An 18,250-nucleotide genomic window follows, 5' to 3' on the forward strand; every position below is an offset into this window, starting at 1 on the left:
TTAAAATATGTTTCTCCTCTGGATTTTGATCAGGACTTTCCACAGGGCAACTTTGACATCCTTGTTCCTCAAGCTGTAGATCAAGGGATTGAACATGGGCCCCACATTAGTATAGAAAACAGAAGAAACTTTCCCCTGTTCCATAGAGCCAGGAGAAGAATACTTAAGATACATGAAAGCTCCTGAACCAAAAAAGAGAGAAATAGCAGTGATATGAGAGCTACAGGTGCTGAAGGCTTTGGATCTCCCTTGAAAGGATTTGATACGAAGGATGCTAGTGAGAATGAAAATATAAGAAATTAAGATGGTGAAACTGGGTACAGTGATATTAATACCCACCACTATGAGAACTACCACCTCATTGACATAGGTGCTGCTGCAAGAGAGCTGGAGAAGAGGGAGAATGTCACACAAGTAATGGTTGATGATATCAGCATTGCAGAAGATCAGTCTAAGCATGCACCCTGTGTGGGCAGTGGCTCCAGCCAATCCCATTACATATGTGCCAAGTACCAGACCAGAACAGAACTGAGAAGACATGGTGACCTTATACAGCAACGGATTGCAGATGGCCACATAGCGATCATATGCCATCGAGGTCAACATATAGCATTCAGAAATGACAAAGAAGAGAAAGAAAAACAGCTGAGTCATGCACCCCACATAGGAGATCACATTCTTCTTTGACACAAAGTTCATCAGCATTTTGGGGGTGAAAACAGAAGAGTAACACAGATCAATGAAGGATAGATTGAAGAGGAAATAGTACATGGGCGTGTGAAGGTGGGAATTCAGCCCAATTAGAGTAATCAAGCCCAGGTTGCCCACCATAGTGACAATGTAGATCATTAGAAACAGGTAAAAGAGAGGTTGCTGGAGTTCAGGACGATCTGTTAATCCAGCAAGAATAAATTCAGTCACTAAGGAATCATTTTTAGCCAGCATTCTCAGTGTCAGAAATCTGTGAGATCAGAAGAAAATTACATTAATGCAAAACCCAGGTCTTTCCTCACATAGCCTCACTCCTGAGAAGGGACTCAGACTAGCAGACTTCAAATGCTCCTTTGCTTCATGGGATAGGAATGCAGTGTCACACACACCTTGCCAAATTTCAGTTACTCTGTCTTTTGTCTTCATGAGCTATCTTGTGAAAACAATTCCTCCTGTCCTTTACGATTATAGAAGGTGGAGTGATGGGGTGTGGAGCAACAAGCCTACCTGCCAATGAGCTCAAGTGGTAGGGATGTTTCCCCCATCTTTCCCTCTCATTCATTTGGCCCTCTACTTCCTAGTTCTTACTCAGGTCTCCACTGCTATAGTTGAGACCTCAGTTCTGTTGTGATGACAGTCAATTAAGAGAATATTTCACTAGGCAGAGACCATACCAACATTCTGAATCCCTCATGGTCTAAGTTATCTCCAGATACCTAAGTACAATAACACTGGAAGTCAACACTTGACACAAACTACTGAGGAGACCCTTAAGAGGAGAGTCTAAAATTTATAAGGAGTCATACACTCCAGTGTTTCTGTAAATCCTCCTCCTCTTTTCTAAACAAGTTTAACAGAGAACGAAGAAAGGAAAGTAAATGTGCTTTCCTAGGTTTTTGAAGGAAGGCATGAAAGAGAAAAAATTAATCTGAGTGTTGGTTATATTAGTTATATATTATATTAGCTTGTGAAAATGTGTCATACTATATGAGTATGATATATAAACTCTCATATATATATATACATATATATGTACTGTATGTAAATATTTTTTATGAAAGAGACGCATCTCCTCTCACTTCTCAGATTTTGCTATGTTTTGAAGGATCCGCTTCTATTTCTAGAGCTGTCTTGCTACAAGACTTAGTATGAAGCCAACTTAGAGTGGCAGTATAGGTAGAGCTCCATACCTCTGAATTTCTTGTCATTGAATATTTTGTCATTTTTCAACAACACAGAGAATATAAGGGGGAAATATAAACTTGATTAACTCACTCTCTTCCCACTGAGACGCCTTGACACTGACTCCTTGTGAATATTTCACCTTCACTGTCCTGGAGAAAGAATTGGTCTTAGAGATACCAAGGCTGATGAAGTATAGTTACAGAGTCTTCTTCTCCCTTTACTGGGATGAGCGTTATGCAGCAAATCTCAGAATCAGTATGCCCCAGGAGTCATTCTGAGATGTAGATCAAATTTCTAGCCATAAATTTTCCAAGAGGGTATGTGCAGTAAACTTCACAGCTTTGACACCAGAATCACCGTGTCATAGAGTATTTACCTAGGGCTTAAACTCTTTTGGGCTTTATCAGATATTCACACATAGGTCTCCCATAAGTCCTACCCATCATGATGAGATCTGCAGAGAAGAAATTGTGGCATCCGTGTTTATAACTTAATTCATAATAGTAAATGTTAAATTCCCATCAGGGACCATATAATCTCCAAGGAATAGGATAAAGAGGCCTCTGTGTCCCATATGAAGATGAAAATATAATTATCAAGAAAATTTTAATAATTCTATGTAGCATATTACTGTTAGAAGGAATTTTATATTTCAGTAAAATTTATTTCTACTATGCTCTTTTGAAATACTTTGATCTCATATAAATAACCAGTGTTTAATTATGTCTATTTTATAGACCAATAGCAAAAGGATACTCTTTCATTCGTATCAGAAATGGGTGGTGGGGATGGTAGCACAACATTGTGAATGTATTCAACACCACTGAATTATGTATTTGAATGTGGTTAAAAGGGGAAATTTTACATTGTATGTATGCTAATAGAATAAAATTTTTAAAAAATAAACATGGACTGTACAAAAGAGATAGTGAACCATAATGTAAACTTTAGGCTATAGTTAATAGAATAATTATAGTAATATTGTTTCATCAATTGTATGCAAAGTGTTAATATAGGGAAAACTGAGTCTAAGTGGAGACATATTGGAATTCTGCATTTTTCTATAAACCTACAAATTTCAAACATAAAAAATATTTTAAAAAGGCAAAGATCATCAGAATAAATAACAAAGCAATACCAAAGTATATGCTTCTCTAAGTGATGTGCACTAAGTTCAAAACAAATGAAAGTAAATTGATGGAAAATGATAATCCATGCAAACAATAAACATGAGAAGGCTCAAATGGTTATATAAGTATTACATAAATAAGCTTTCAGACAAAGAGTATTTTCAGGCATAAAGGACATTTACTAACAGTGAAAAGGCAAAAACAAAAAACAGAAAAAAAATTACAGTTAATATCATACGTTAATGTTGAAATATTGAATTCTTCCACTCTCTGACCTGGCAGAAAGAAAGTCCGCTCTTACCACTGTTATCAACGTAGTACTGCCGGGGTCGCTAGTAAAGACAGCAGCAGGGATCGGGAGGGGAGTCGCTGGCTCTTCCGTTTCCGTGTCCTGTGGGCAGAACCGCAGCCGGAGGCCTGCAGACTTACTGACGAGGCTGCCCGCACTTGCTGCTCCGATGCAGACTCCAGCACCAAGGATTTTCTGTTGCAGCAGACCATGCTACGAATTAAAGATCGTAAGAAGCCACTGAATTATTACACTGGAATTCTTGGAGTGACGCTAATTAAAAATTTCCATTTTTCCTCTATGAAATTTTCACTCTATTTCTTGGCTTGTGAGGATAAAAATGACATCCCCAAAGATAAAAATGAAAAGCAGCATGAGTTTTCTCCAGAAAAGCTACACTTGAGCTGACACACAACTGGGGCACTGAAGATGATGCAACTCAGATTTACCGCAATGCCAATTCAGACGGCTGAGGATTTGGTCAGATTGGAACTGCCCTTCCTGATTTACTGGGAGTCACATTTGTGAAGAAACCTGATAATAGTGAAATGAAAGGCCTGACATTTATTCAAGATCCAGATGGCTGTAGAATTGAAATTTTGAATCCTAACAAAATGATAACTATTATTTAGTTCTGTGAGAAGACTTCTTTGTGGTTTCAATGAAGACATTATAGAGAAAAAAGGAAATAATGTGATTCGAGATATTCATGGAACAGAAGCATTTAGTACTGATGGATCATTGTTCCAATTCAAATTATTCTTAAGTCCATTTCCATTTCCTATATCACCTAACTGTTCAGTCATTCTGGTTTTAAAGTAGTGCTTTATCTTGTGCCCTTGAATGTAATTCTGTTAACTAGTTTTTAAAGTAATAATTGGAACATTTCCCTTCAGAAGTTACATTGGCCTTCATCTGTCTTCTAACTATGACATCCCCTCAAGCCTTCCTCTGAAACATGATTTTCAAAATAGCGTTGACTGTGTTTTTGTTGTGGAACACTTCCAGAGTTCCATTCCTCGGAAATAGCTTTTCCCCATGGAAAGCAAGGAACACTGAACAAAAATGAAACCTTATGTGTACTTCAAACAGTATAAAGTGTACTCTTGGGAGCAATTCAGAATCATGTTGACAAGGATGCTGATAGAAAACTAATTTCTTTTCATTTATAAAGTACTTCCAATGTTCAAGGACTAGCTTCATTTTTTTTTTTAGATGGGGAGGAGGAGGAAGAGAATATTATTTCTGGATACCCAGACACTGGACTAGGTTGTCACATATTTTATCTCATTTAATCCTCATAACTATCTTATAAGAAAGGCTAAACATATATAATGACTTTAGTAAATCGTAGGCAATATAAACAGGCTTAAGATCTCATCATTATGTTTAGTATTTAGATTGTGTTTCAAAACTTAGTACTTCACAATACCTCCTTTACTAACCTCCTGTAGAAACCCTAGGTGAATTTGAGCGTTGTCTTCTCAGTTCTCAGGCCTGATTACCACGGTGAGGGATAAGCAATGGAGGAAGTCTGCAGCACATGACTCTGCTGGGGAGAGCCTGGTTGTTCCTACAAGTGGTCTTACATTACTCCTGAAGAGTCGATAAGGTCTTCATTATGCCATTAACCATTCATTACAGATTATGTTCATTGATAACATATCAGAAATCTGCTAAGTGGTCTTCCCTGCTGTGAGTTATATTTGATTTAATTTTAAAAATCAAAGTGATTTTGAAAATCTATTCTGGTCCTAAGAATAAAACATCCAGCTCATGGTATAAGTACATTTGAATTTTTGGCTACTCTAGTGGAGGATCGTTGGATAGGTCATGCTAACCTTGCCTGCACTGCTAGAAACACTTTATGTTTCTTTTTAGATGGAATGATTTTATGAGCAATTCAAACAAACAGCAGTACTTTTAAAGTTAAAATAAAATCTTACATTAAAAATTAGTACTAAAAGTATTTATCAGTAAAATGTTAAAGAAGGGGGAATAAAAGATATCTAGATCAGAAACAAATAAATAAGCTTATTCCTCCTTCTGGATGATATTATTGACTCCACAGAAAATCCAAAAGAATTTACAAAAATAATTTTCAATCCTCTAAGACTGAATAAGCAAGTTCAGCAAAATCACAAGACATAAAATCAAAACAAAAATATCAATCAAATTTCTATATTCCAGCAAAAAACACGTGGAAACTGAAATTAGCAAAACAATAAAATTTGCATTCACTTGAATTTAAAAAAATACCTAAGTATAAATCTTAAAAAAAAAGTATGTATCTGTTTGCTGAAAGATATAAAACCCACACGAAAGAAATTAAAGATCAAAATAAGTAAAGATACATACTGTGTTATTTACTGAAATATTTGATATCTCAATATAGTAAATACATAGGTTTTCCAAAATTGATCTGTTATTTAATGCAATCCCTACCTAAACCAAAGGACAGCTTTTTTAGGAATTTACTAGATTTTTCTAAATTATATATGGAAATGCAAAGGAACTGGAAGAGCTAAAACAAATTTGAAAAAGAAGAGTAACATGGATGGAATCAGTCTACTCAAGTTCAATACTTCCATATAATTACAATAATCAAGACAAATAAACAGATAGATCGTTGGACCAGAACAGAGAGCCCAGACAGAACTCTTAATATTGCCAGGTAATTTCTGACAGATGTACAAAAGCAACTCATGGAGGAAAGAGAACCTTTCCAACAAATGAAGCTGGAGGAATAAGACATCCAGAAGCAAAAAATAAAAGAACTTCTACCTAAGACTCACACCTTACACAAAAATTAACTCAAATGGATCATAGACTTAATTATAAAATCTAAAAAATTTAGACATAAATATTATAAATATTTTACAAGAAAACAGAAAAAAAATCATGACCTAAGACTAGATATTCTTAGGCCTGATACCAACAGCATGAGAGGTAAAAGAAGAAAAAATTGATAAATGCTCTCATTCCAAATTTAAAAACATCTGCTCTTCAAAAGACACAGGAAAGTGAATAGTCAAGGCACAAAGTAAGAATATATTTTCAAATTACATATCTGATAAAGAACTTGCATGAAGTTTATACAAAGAACTCTTAAATCTTAATAAGAAAAATAACCCAATTAGAAAGAAGACAAAATATTGAAATTAGATATTTCACCAAATGTCTAATAAGGTTAAGAAAAGATGTTCAATGATATTATTATTAAGGGATATGTAAGTTAAAACCAAAATTAGGTAACTTCTAGAATGGACATAAATTTAAAAACATATAATATCAGCTATTAAGGAGAATATGGAGAAGTTCATACTCTCATATATTGTTGATGGGTATATAAACTGTAGAGTCTCTTTTGAAAACATTTTAGCTGTTCCTTAAAAAGTTAAAATTAAAGTTCCAGTTAAACTATCAATTCCAGCCCTACTAATCTGCCCAAGAGAAAGGAAACCATATATTCATGCAAAGATATATTTGTGGCTATTCACAGCATAATCATTCATAATAACCAAACTTGGACACAATCCAAAATGTGCAGCAACTGATGAATGGATAAACTAAATGTGACATAGCCATGTAATGAAATAATATTAGGCAATAAAAGGGAATGAACTGCTGATACATGCTACAACATAGAATAATCTCAAAACCATGCTGGATGAAAAATCCAGAAGCCAAAGAGTATCTATTATATGATTCTATTTATATGAATGCCTAGAAAATGGCAAATTTATTAGAGAGAGAAAGTAGATCAGTGCTTGCCTCAGATTGAGAATAGATGGAGGAATTAACTGAAAATGGGCATCAGAGTACTTCTGGGGCAATGGAATTCCTCTCAACCTGGATTGTAGGGATGTTTGCACAATTCCACATATTTACTGAGCATCATTGAATTGTTCAGCTACAAAGGGTGAGTTTTATGATCTGCATATATTATGCTTTAGTAAAAATGGATTACAGAAACAGAACCTTGTCCATGTAGGTTGTTACTGTAAACTACATTTTAATCAGAGCCTCAGATTATTGGTGATAGTAATATGGCATTTGATGCCCAGCTAAGTGCAATAAAGTGATAATTATACTCAAAATAGCTTCAGGGGCCCACAATATTTTTCAAAATGAAAAGAACGAGGGAAAAATAAACAAGACAGCACGAACCAGGTATTTATTGTCTCTAAGTTCTGCACTTGCCTTTCTGTGCTCCTCTCTCTACTTCCAAACACCCTATACATTAGAGAAATCACTAGTCCCCATTTACAGATGGGAAACCTCAGGCTAATAGAAGTTATGGCTGGCTCAGTATCACACACTCATGTAGCTGAGACAGGACTAAAACCTCTGTCTCCTGAGATTCTTCTACCTATACTATCACCTGTAGGCCAAAGGTACCGAGACATAATTGGGAGAGTGATTTAAGGTTTTATACATGTTGGCTAAACCAATGGCCATTTTTCTGCTCTCTCTGAAAAAAGAAAAAGAAGAATGTTCTAAAATTCCCGAAAATATGATAGAATACTTAATATATTATTGGAAGTACCTTTTGGTATGTTTCTAATTCTTTCTTTATATTATCTTGGTTGTAAACATGAGGTTTTGAGATCAAGACACATTACTATTACTTAAAGCAATACCTGCATCAGTTCCACTTGCCGGGAAATCTGGGTAAGGTAACAAGATCACAATGGTCAGGCCTGCGAGTGCAGGGGCTGTACCGCAGGAGGAGAACCCTGACTTTATGAATCTGGCAGTGTATATAGGAGTCTTGCACAGCAGCCTTCTCAGAAGGAGAAAACTAACCTCCTCTGTGTAAACAAATTATTCTAGGGATGAGATGAGCAAAGTCTCTGGGTCCTAACCGTTTGAATGTTAATAATGCCTGGTATTGGGCTGCAGTGGGAGTGGGACTGGAAGTAAGACAAGTCTCTAAATTTAAAACCCCCACACACAGATACTGTCTGTGTGGTTCTGGGCTCATCCCCCTTTGAAATGTAAACACCTCCATCCAGAGATAAACCTCCCAGAATTCTCTATTTTCCATTATTTAATTTCTAAGCTTTGTCCTATAACCCGGGTTCCAGAAAAATGTTTTCAGAAAGCCCTAATTGTGCAGAAGCATGAAAATATTCACTTCCTAACACCTAGATGAACATCATTTTTCATAGAGCCTTGGAATTCAAGGGCAAGTGAATAAGAAGTGTCAGATAAAGGGGGATAAGTCTTTCAGCAAAAAGGAAATTTGATAGGTGTGTCTTACCACCAATTTTGATATTACAATAATTTGCATTAAATGAGAAGTTTATATCACAAATGTAACTTATTTTACCTAATTCCAAATTGCAAATCTAAATATTTCATGGTATTTCTCTCTCTTGGATAAAGTAAATATTTTTTCAACAAAGTAACCATTAAAACTCATCCTATCTCCATTAGGGGCCTTAGTATATTGAGCTGTTTTTAGATTTTTGGTTTTTTTTCCATCTTATTTATCCCCAGTTAATTCATAAACTGTAAAAGAATGAATTCAAAAATAACTTCTCTTCCTCAAATAAAAATCTGATATATAAAATTAGAACCTAAGTAAATGTTTTCAGAGTTCTCCTTCCTTTGAAGAGATCTGGATGCTTTACTCTTTGACCCATTCCTCCAGGGAGAAAAATTATCCTCAACAGTCATCGATAAATTCTCTTCCTTTTATTATAATCCAGTTCTTGGGGAGTGGATGTAGCTCAAAAGGTTGAGTGCCTGCTTACCATGTACTAGGTCCCAGGTTCAATCTTCTGAACCTCCTTTAAAAACAAAAATCCATTTCTTCCAAAGCTTGACCTCAGGTTTGGTTTCTAGTTCATTTGTTTAATTTTATTTTTGTCACTGTAGGCTGTTAAGGCCAAAAATACGTATTTCACAAGTATTAACCAAGCAATAAATGTAAAGTAAAGATAATATAGAATTTCATCAAACCTATAGTGTCATTTCTAAGACAAGCCATTATTTTTTATACCACTAAGAATAAAAAGGCTATCATCCATATTGGGACATGATGACCACTTGCCACTTGGAATTTCTATTTCTACTTAATGAAAGTATTCTTTTAGAAGTTTCTAGACCTTGATGTTTTCCAAAAGAATACCTGATATATTACTTTCAATTACATTCTTTTTTTTTTAACTTAGTAGCATATTCATCCTCAATAGAGTCAAAATATTAACTTTTCCACATGTGGTATTAGGTACTTGCAAAGTATTCAGTAGCTACCAGAGGCTAAGGTGTTGGAAAACATAAGTCTAAGGCACTAAATGATAAAATCAGGCTAAAACTCAGGTGGTTCTAATCTATATTCAGAAATGAAAAACAGGGCTGAGCATGGAGCATAGAAATTTGCATTGCCATAATTCAACAAATATTTAACAAAGAGCCTTTGGAAAATTTGGTTTTCAAGGACTTTTTTTTTCAGCTTCAGTGTATTTTATTTTGCAGCATATAGTTTTTTTATCTTATTTTAAAGATACATAAATCACACAAAATGTTACAATAAAAAATATGAAGTTCCCATGTACCCCACTCCCCACACTCCCTACTCCTCCACATTGAAAACTTCTTTCATTAGTGTGGTACATTCATTGAATTTGATGAGTACATTTTGGAGTATTGCTACAATTTTATTGATATATATTAAGAAAGTATACAATACATCCAAAGTGTACAATCAATGGTTTTGTTATAATCAGAGTTGTATGTTCATCACTTCAATCATTTTCATTATTTGAATAATAATAATCATAATAAACAAAAAGGCATACAAGCAAACAAGAAAATTCCTCACATCTCAATCTCCCTATGCTTCCCCCACAGTATATAGCTACTGCTTACGGCTGTTCTATCCAAAGTGTAAAATCAATGGCTTTTAGTATAATCACCATGAGGTACATTTACCATCTCAAAAATTTTAGAACAATTTCATTACTCCAAAAAGGAAGATGCCACACCCCTAAGCATTCCTTACTCAGACCATCCTAACAACTAATTTAATATTATCTTTATAAATTGATTTATTTTATATCTTATATAAGTGGAATCATATAATATATAGTACTCTGTGTCTGGTCTCCTTCCCTTAGTATAATGTTGTAGTTTTTCTGATCTGATATTAACATTTTATACTATTACCTTATATTTGTACAGCTTCAAAGAAAAATGGTCTTATATATACAACTCTACCCATATTCATATTTCACCATAATATATTTATATTTCACATCACATATTTAGTTCCTAATAGAGTAATCATACAGTATTTGTCCTTTTGTGTCTGGCTAGCTCCACTTAACATAGTGTCCTCCAGGTTCATCCATGTTGTCTTATGTTTCACAAGTTCATTTCTTCTTACTGCTATATAGTATTCCATCATGTGTATACTCCACAATTTGTTTATCCATTCATCAGTTGATGGACACCTCGGTTGTTTCCAACTTTTGGCGATCATGAATGACACTGCTATGAACATTGGTGTGCAGATATCTATTTGTGTCACTGTTTTAAGTGCTTCTGGGTGTATACTTAGAAATGGTATTGTCATGTCCCACAGCAAGTCTATATTCAACTTCCTTAGGAAATGGCAAACAGTGAGAGTACCATTCTACATGCCCACCAACAGCGAATAAGTGTTACTATCTCTCCACATACTCTCCAACATTTACAGTTTTCTGACTTTTTAATAGTGGCCAGTCTAATAGATATGAAATTATATCCCCTTATAGTTTGTTTTTTTAATACTTTAAAAAAAATTTTAATGTATACTCAGATTACATAAGTGTAACATAAAAAGTATAGATGATTCTCATATGCCCCACTCCCTACCACTCTCACACTTCCCCACATTAACAACATCCTTCATTAGTGTAACACATTTGTTACAATTGATGAACACATATTAGAGCATTGTCACTAAGTGTGGATTCTAGTTTACATTATAGTTTAAAATCTCTCCTGCACAATTTTGTAAGTTATGACAAGATAAATAATGGCTTGTATCTGTCATTGCAATGTCATTTGCATTTCCCCATAGCTAGTGATGTTGAACATTTTTTCATGGGTTTCTTAGCTGTTTGAATTTCTTCTTTGGACAGTTGTCTTTTGCCCATTTTTTAAATTGGAACACTTTTTTTATGAATAAGCAGTTCCTCTACATGTGTCTCAACAATGTAATATGACCTCACTTCATCAACTTTTGATTATCAGCTTGCTTTCTGAGGCCCTATAAAACTTTTTGTTACTGTTTTGCAATAAATTGTTAGGAAGGTAGGTAGGTAGCACTAGATAAATACATAGATATATGTTAGATAGATAGATAGATAGATAGATAGATAGATAGATAGATAGATAAATAGATAGATAGATAGATAGATAGAGATGCATTTGTGATTATTCCAACAAGGAAGCATATCTGCTTAACTCTATTTCGATACCTGTTTCCCTGTCTTCACATATGCATGATAAGGTTTTGTTTCAGTGCTAAATCATAACTAGTATTTTGGAGGACTCCACATCTATGTTACTAACAATACTCCTAAAGGCAATGACAATAATATAAATAACTAAGACCAAGTTTGCATATGCACAAGTAAAGATATCTTCATCAGAATTCCAGTAGGTAAGCAGTAGTAATAAGGTGTCATTGACTATAAAATTCATAATGAATTGAGAAATTTAAATGTGAAAGAAAGTATGCCTCTTAAAACCACTGGAATGAGAATTTTTTTAAAAATTAAAATTGTATACAACTACTTTTGCACATATTATTTCATTTCATCTGCGCCTCAGCACTTTGAGATACTGGCCCTGAAGAAACTAAGACTGAGAAGAAACAGAACACAAAAACTGCAGAATCTGGGATCAATCCCAGACCTTGTGGTTCAAAACCAGTGGTCTTTCCTCTTTGGGGCATTTCTACCCGTAGGTGAAAAAGGTAAGTTTTTCCACATTCCTGTTTTGGTTGGCATCCTGCCACCCCTGACTCATTGCTAAGGCATAGAAAATCATTAGTTTTAAAAATCTCTTATTCAACATGGCATATTGATGTTATTCAAAACGTATTCCTTCATAAGTTATACCACACTAATTCATGGAACCCTTAACATTTCTTCTCAACAATTATAAATAAACACAAGGAGCAGTTCAAAGCAGACAAGGGGAGCCAAACTCTTCTGCATGATAAATATCATATGGCGTTTTACTGTGCTTAAAACAATGTCCACACTCTTCTGTAGTGTACAGAGTTCTGAACGACCTGACCCCTACCTGACTGTCCAACCTCATTACTTACCCCTCTTCCACTATGCCATAGCCACATGGCCCTCATACTAACCAAGATTATTTCTGACTTCAGGACCTTATCCCAGCTGTTCCCTCTGCCTAAGATGCTCTGCCGAGAATTTTATGTTGACTGGCTCCTGAGAAAAGACTGTTCTGACCACCCAATCTAAAGCAACCATACTGGAACTCTCTAAAACATCACCCTAATTTTAGATTCTGCATAGCACACAACTGATACATTCATGTTTCATCAGTTTATTTACTCATCTATCTCCACCTCTTGCTCATCTGCACCCCAACTTCACATTCCTATAGATAATTAACCCGTGAGGTGCAGAACTTTTCAGTCTAGTTCACTACTCAGTGTTTAAAAACAGAGCCTATATGGATAGAGGTGATCAAATAAACTATATCATTTAAATCATGTAAAACTCTGAGAAAAAAGGGAAGGTGAAAATACAAAGGAAAATGCTAACTGCTAAAATTAGAGATTTTAAAGTCTATTTGAGGAAAGGATAAAAATTCCTCTGCTAATAATAAGTATTCCTAGTATAAATCTTCCCAATGAAGATGTATCTCATCCTATTATCCATATTTACATTCCCAAAGTGCCAAGAGTTAAACCCAAAGGAGGTTCCCTTTAATCCTGACTAGTCTAAAGGATTATCTCAGGTATCTGCTTTAGGAACTGGATCAGACGGAAATCTTTGGCCTTCCTTACCAGGAAACTCTCCCAGGAGACTAAGGTCAAGAGTGAGAACATAATCACATTTCTTCTCACCTTTTGATAAACAAAAGAACTTCTTAAAAACAAAACACCATCAATGCTCAAATAGACCACTCTCAATTCCTCAAACTCAATTACCTCTCAAGAGATGTGTATTAAATGAATGAGTAAAAGAATGAATCTAAAGTCCTCAAAGTCTCCATCTCCAAGACAAAATTTCATTGGCATTCTAGGCATGCCTCAACCCAAAAATCTCATAACCATACCATTTCTGGATTTATCACTCAACTTTTCCTAAATAAAACCTTGTAATTTCTGAAAATATACTGGAAAAGGTCAGATGAATTATTAATCCTACTCCCTATGAAAGTATCATCCTCCTTCTTATATTGTCTGTTTTTTGAAGTAACATACACTGATTTAATTGTTTAAATTATTCACATTTCTATTTTATTTCTTAATATTCTCTTCATAATTTTTTCCATTGCATGTCCTTACTAGCATTTAGAATCTGTAACTAACACAATTTCTTTTTAGGAAGACACCCTTCTCTTCAAAGTCTTACTCAGTGCACCATGGACATCTTTGTTTCTCAAACTGTAGATGAAAGGATTCATCATTGGCCCCACAATCGTGTAAAAAACTGTGGATACTTTATCTTGATCCAGGGCCTCAACAGGAACAGGCTTAAGATACATGAATGCTGATGATCCAAAGAAAAGAGAAACAGCAATTATGTGGGAGCTACAGGTACTGAAGGCTTTGGACTTGCCCTCTGTAGAACGGATGTGGAGAATGTTGGAGAGGATAAAGGTATAAGAAATGAAGATAGTGAAACTGGGCACTATTACGTTGATGCCCACCACAATGAAAACTACCAGCTCATTGATGTAGGTGCTTGTACAGGAGAGCTGGAGGAGGGGAGGTATGTCACACATGTAATGATTGATGATGTTGCCCCCACCCTCACAGAAAGTGAGTCTCAGCATGCATCCAATGTGGGCCGTGGCACCCACAAATCCCATTGCGTATACACCCACTGTCAGCATGAGGCAGACCTGTCGGGACATGGTGAGCTTGTAAAGCAGAGGTTTACAGATGGCCACATAGCGGTCATAGGCCATCGAGGTCAAAATAAAGCACTCATCAATAACAAAGAAAGAGAAGAAATAGAGCTGAACCATGCACTCTGCATAAGAGATGAAGTTCTTTTTTACAAAACTTATCAGCATTTTGGGGGTTATGACAGAAGAGAAGCAGAGATCAATGAAGGATAGGTTGAAGAGAAAGTAGTACATAGGTGTGTGAAGGTGAGGACTCAGGCCAATCAGAATAATCAACCCAGTGTTCCCCACCACGGTGACCACATAGATTCCTAAGAAAAGGAAGAAGAAAGGTAGCTGGAGCTCTGGCTGTTGTGTTAAACCCAGCAGTACAAACTCGGTTACTAAAGAGTCATTTCTTGAGGCCATTCTTCTCTAGGACATATATCTGTGGGAAGGGGACGAAAGAATAGCATTAAATGAGTAGCCAGCTCTCTCCACCCAATCCTACTATAATGAAACTGAGACCCAGAGTGGGAGAATGATATTACGTTCACTCATCTCCACACCTTTGTTTTCTTCATTTAGTAAAGGTTAAAAGAATATTTCAAGATGTGTATTGAAAGGCATTGGGGAAAGTTCTGCAGGGATAAGGTTCAGGAACCCCATGACATCTCTTGGCTCTACAGCATTTCTGCTCCACTTCTGCCTTGGATGGCCACCAGATTCACCTCAGGGTCAGTGGTGGTCTCATCTGACAGGAGATACAGCATTTCAAGGAGTTTATGGTTTCCATAGATGAGATTTAGAAGAACAGCAGGACTGATAAAAATCACTTACCCTATGGCATCAGTACTTCTGTGGCATGCCTTGTTAAATCTTCTTCCCTATTCTCTTGAGGAGGGGGTGAAATTGCTCTGATGAATTTTACAGGTGAACAGCCAGAAAGGAGACCGTGTTGCTGTTTTCCTTTTTGGTGAGTTTTAGACTGAGGAATTCAACGCACAGGCCTCAGAGCTCCAGGGTCTGAGAAATCATGATTTACAGATCATAATTTCTGATGATGATTTTGCCCCGAGAATCCTCTCCAGCTTAGAAGAGAGTAAATAGCTTCTGCTAGTGCAAGGGAGCAACCTGCTTATATGACCCAAGGGTATTGTGTGCTTGTATGACCCAAGGGTATTGTATGCATTGGGAATCCTAGGGACCTGATTAAAATTGGGAGGCATACATTTCCACAATAGTTTCCTCAAGAAGCAAGCTATGCAACAAAAAGAAATTACCCACTTTCCATTTATCACCTGTTTCATGATAATAGCATTTATTTATTGGAAGTATAGCATTTTACATAATTTGTCTTCTTACCAAACACAAAGTAGGATGACCTTTCCATATTCATGGTGGATTCTTTCTAACACCAATCACTATATGAAATTATATCTATATATATATATATTTATATACATATATAAATGTTTGTAAATATATATATATATAGGTTTGTTGTGGTATACCATAAGAGATACACACATTATTGTGCACCCATATACATACGAATCTATGTTTTTTAAGGGCAGAAACTTCATCTATTTTCTTCAAAGCTATTCTCCAGAACCTAATATGATGACTAGTATATATAGTAGGCTTTCAATAAATATTTATATAATAAAAGAATGAATGTGAGAATCTCTTCCCCTTTTTTCCTGGAGCCTATACCAGGTACTATAAAAGAATTCTTCCCTGATAGGCAAGGTTTATGTAGGATCAATGTTTTCATTGAGTGTGACAGAGGAAAAAGGCAAATAAATGCCACAGCTGAACTCTCAGAAGCCACCTAACAGAAGTCCAGATTAGAGTTACAGAGTTTGGGAAAAGAATATAATTTCTCTTCTCCCTGAATATCACAAAGAAAAATTCCAAAGGCTCCCAGAAAATTCTGAATGTCACTCTTCACAGAACTACATCATAGACTCAAATAAAAAGTCAGGTTTAGATCAATATTGGAAGTTCTCAAGTTCTAAAATCAATAATCTTTTCATTATGGGAGGTTATCAGGGGCCACACAAGATTTTTATTTTCTTTTTGGCACAGGACTGAAATAACCAAAGTGCTGTCTTAGAAATATTAATACATTGGGGGACTATAGGACAGATTGGAATAGGTGAATGTGGAGCAGGATAATATGTAGAGGCAAAGACAATAGTCAATGAATGATGTAAAAAATCCCTGAACTGACAGTATTACAGTGAGTGATTCTAAGCAAGAAACATGCAACAAAAGCAGAGCAGAGAAGATAAGGGATTCTCCTTCCAGGTTAGGGGGAAAGCATTGACTTTTAGAGATCCATGCACAGGAAATAGGAGTTGTTGAGTTGAGCCAGATAGTGGAAGTTGGGGGGAATGGGCCTAAAAGAAAAGACAAGTCAAGTTTTCTGATCCCTTCCTTTATGAGAGGCATGGCCATTCATAGCAAAAGATGGTCCGATGAATATCCTTTACCATTAGCCAATGCTCTTTCTTTGGGGAGAAACAAGAAAGGAGAAGGGATTTCTTTTGTTCCCCAAATGAGATAAAACCCAATAATCCCTACGAGCCCCAAAAGAACATGATGGAAGAAAATAAAATGTTCTCTTTCCTCTTCCCATCTTCAGCAGTAGCCACAGTAAGAGTAGCAGTGGTGAGAAAATCCAAGGTTGTAACAGAGTAAGAAGTCCTAACAATCAGCACAGTCCACAGGCAACTAATAATCAGCCAGGATCTGTCCAGATCAACTGTTTGGGGGACTCTGGAGAATAGGAAACCACAGGGTGCCACCAAAGGAAGAACAAGAAGAGGAGAATGACCATCTGAGGAAAGATTCATGAGTATATTCCTCCATGTTGCAGAAGTAGTTGCCCAACCTCCACTGGCAAGGAGGGCCACCACAGGACCCACCCCTTGGCTGGAAGCAGAAGCTCTCTTTCCCAAAAGCAGGGGAGGAAAGTGGCCTGGCCCCAACTATAGCTGTTGGTTGGCAAATTCAGGTACCTGGAGTCCAGTCTTGAGCACAGTTGAGGTCTAAACCTGCCCAATGCACCAAGAAGTCAGTAGCATTTGTGTTTCCTCCACAGAAAATGAAGCAGTGGTGACTTAAAAACATACCATGCCCCTGGGGTGGTAAGGATCAGATCCAGTAAACCCAGTTTGGAAAGCTACTGACTAGGCCCCCATACCCATCAGGAGTGGAAATTTGGTACAGTTTGAACACTTACTCTGTCCAGTGCAGTTAGATTTACACTAGGCACCAACACTCCTGGAAGGAGGGGAAGCATGCATCTCTTGCAGGCAATACCAGCTGATTAATCCAGACTACCTTGACAGGTCACTGCACAAAAGGCCCAATATGCCCCTGGACAGAAAGGAAGCATGCACTCTCTAGCAAGGAGATTTATCCTGCCCAAATTGAAGGGCTACTGCACACTCTGAGCCCCTGGACAGAGAAGAATCACATACTCTTTTGTGGGCAGGGTGCGAAGATTCACCCCATCCCACTTAAAAGGGCTGCTGTGTACTTGGTCCCAAGGTGCCAATGGACAAAGGGAAGTGCACACACTTTTAGGCAGTGCAGGCAGATTCATGCTATCACATTGCACAGCTGCTGCAACACATTCATCCCCAAGGTGCCCCAGGAAGGAGAGGAACCAAGAGCCCTCTGATCACTCTCCTCAAGAGAGTGCAGGCAGAGTCACCTCACCCACCTCAGGGAGGGGGATCCAGTACAGGGAGTGGCATTTGATCAGAAAACTAAGATCTCAGGGGCAGAAGGTGTGCAACAGTTACATCCCCAGTAGACTGGAAACCTCAGC

The 18,250-nt window shown here is 36.6% G+C and overlaps 2 protein-coding genes and 1 pseudogene across 2 annotated transcripts; 1 reads left to right on the plus strand and 2 right to left on the minus strand.

Annotated features, from left to right (window-relative positions):
- LOC101430008 (olfactory receptor 8B3-like) lies at positions 1–951 on the minus strand. The gene has a single exon (XM_004469284.4). It carries the CDS (start codon positions 943–945, stop codon positions 1–3), a length of 945 nt encoding a protein of 314 aa, XP_004469341.2. The 5' UTR covers positions 946–951.
- Positions 952–2,121: 1,170 nt separating this feature from the next.
- Positions 2,122–3,947, plus strand: LOC101412720 (lactoylglutathione lyase pseudogene; annotated as a pseudogene).
- Positions 3,948–12,757: 8,810 nt separating this feature from the next.
- Positions 12,758–14,835, minus strand: LOC101412281 (olfactory receptor 8B3-like). The gene is made up of 2 exons (XM_058289235.1): positions 13,929–14,835; positions 12,758–12,789 (listed from the first exon to the last, which is right to left on the minus strand). The coding sequence occupies exons 1-2, from the start codon at positions 14,833–14,835 to the stop codon at positions 12,758–12,760; spliced, it is 939 nt and encodes a 312-aa protein (XP_058145218.1).
- Between the last annotated feature and the right edge of the window lie 3,415 nt (positions 14,836–18,250).

The sequence above is a fragment of the Dasypus novemcinctus genome, chromosome 27 (assembly GCF_030445035.2).
Source record: "Dasypus novemcinctus isolate mDasNov1 chromosome 27, mDasNov1.1.hap2, whole genome shotgun sequence".
Lineage (NCBI taxonomy): Eukaryota > Metazoa > Chordata > Mammalia > Cingulata > Dasypodidae > Dasypus > Dasypus novemcinctus.

Bases quoted from the DNA above. Each gene is read 5' to 3' on its own strand.
- LOC101430008 (XM_004469284.4), bottom strand. From the start codon at position 945: ATGCTGGCTAAAAATGATTCCTTAGTGACTGAATTTATTCTTGCTGGA.
- LOC101412281 (XM_058289235.1), bottom strand. From the start codon at position 14,835: ATGGCCTCAAGAAATGACTCTTTAGTAACCGAGTTTGTACTGCTGGGT. The intron at 12,790-13,928 runs GTAAGACTTTGA...TTGGGTGGTCAG, and splicing joins AGATGTCCATGGTGCACTGA to AACAGTCTTTTCTCAGGAGC.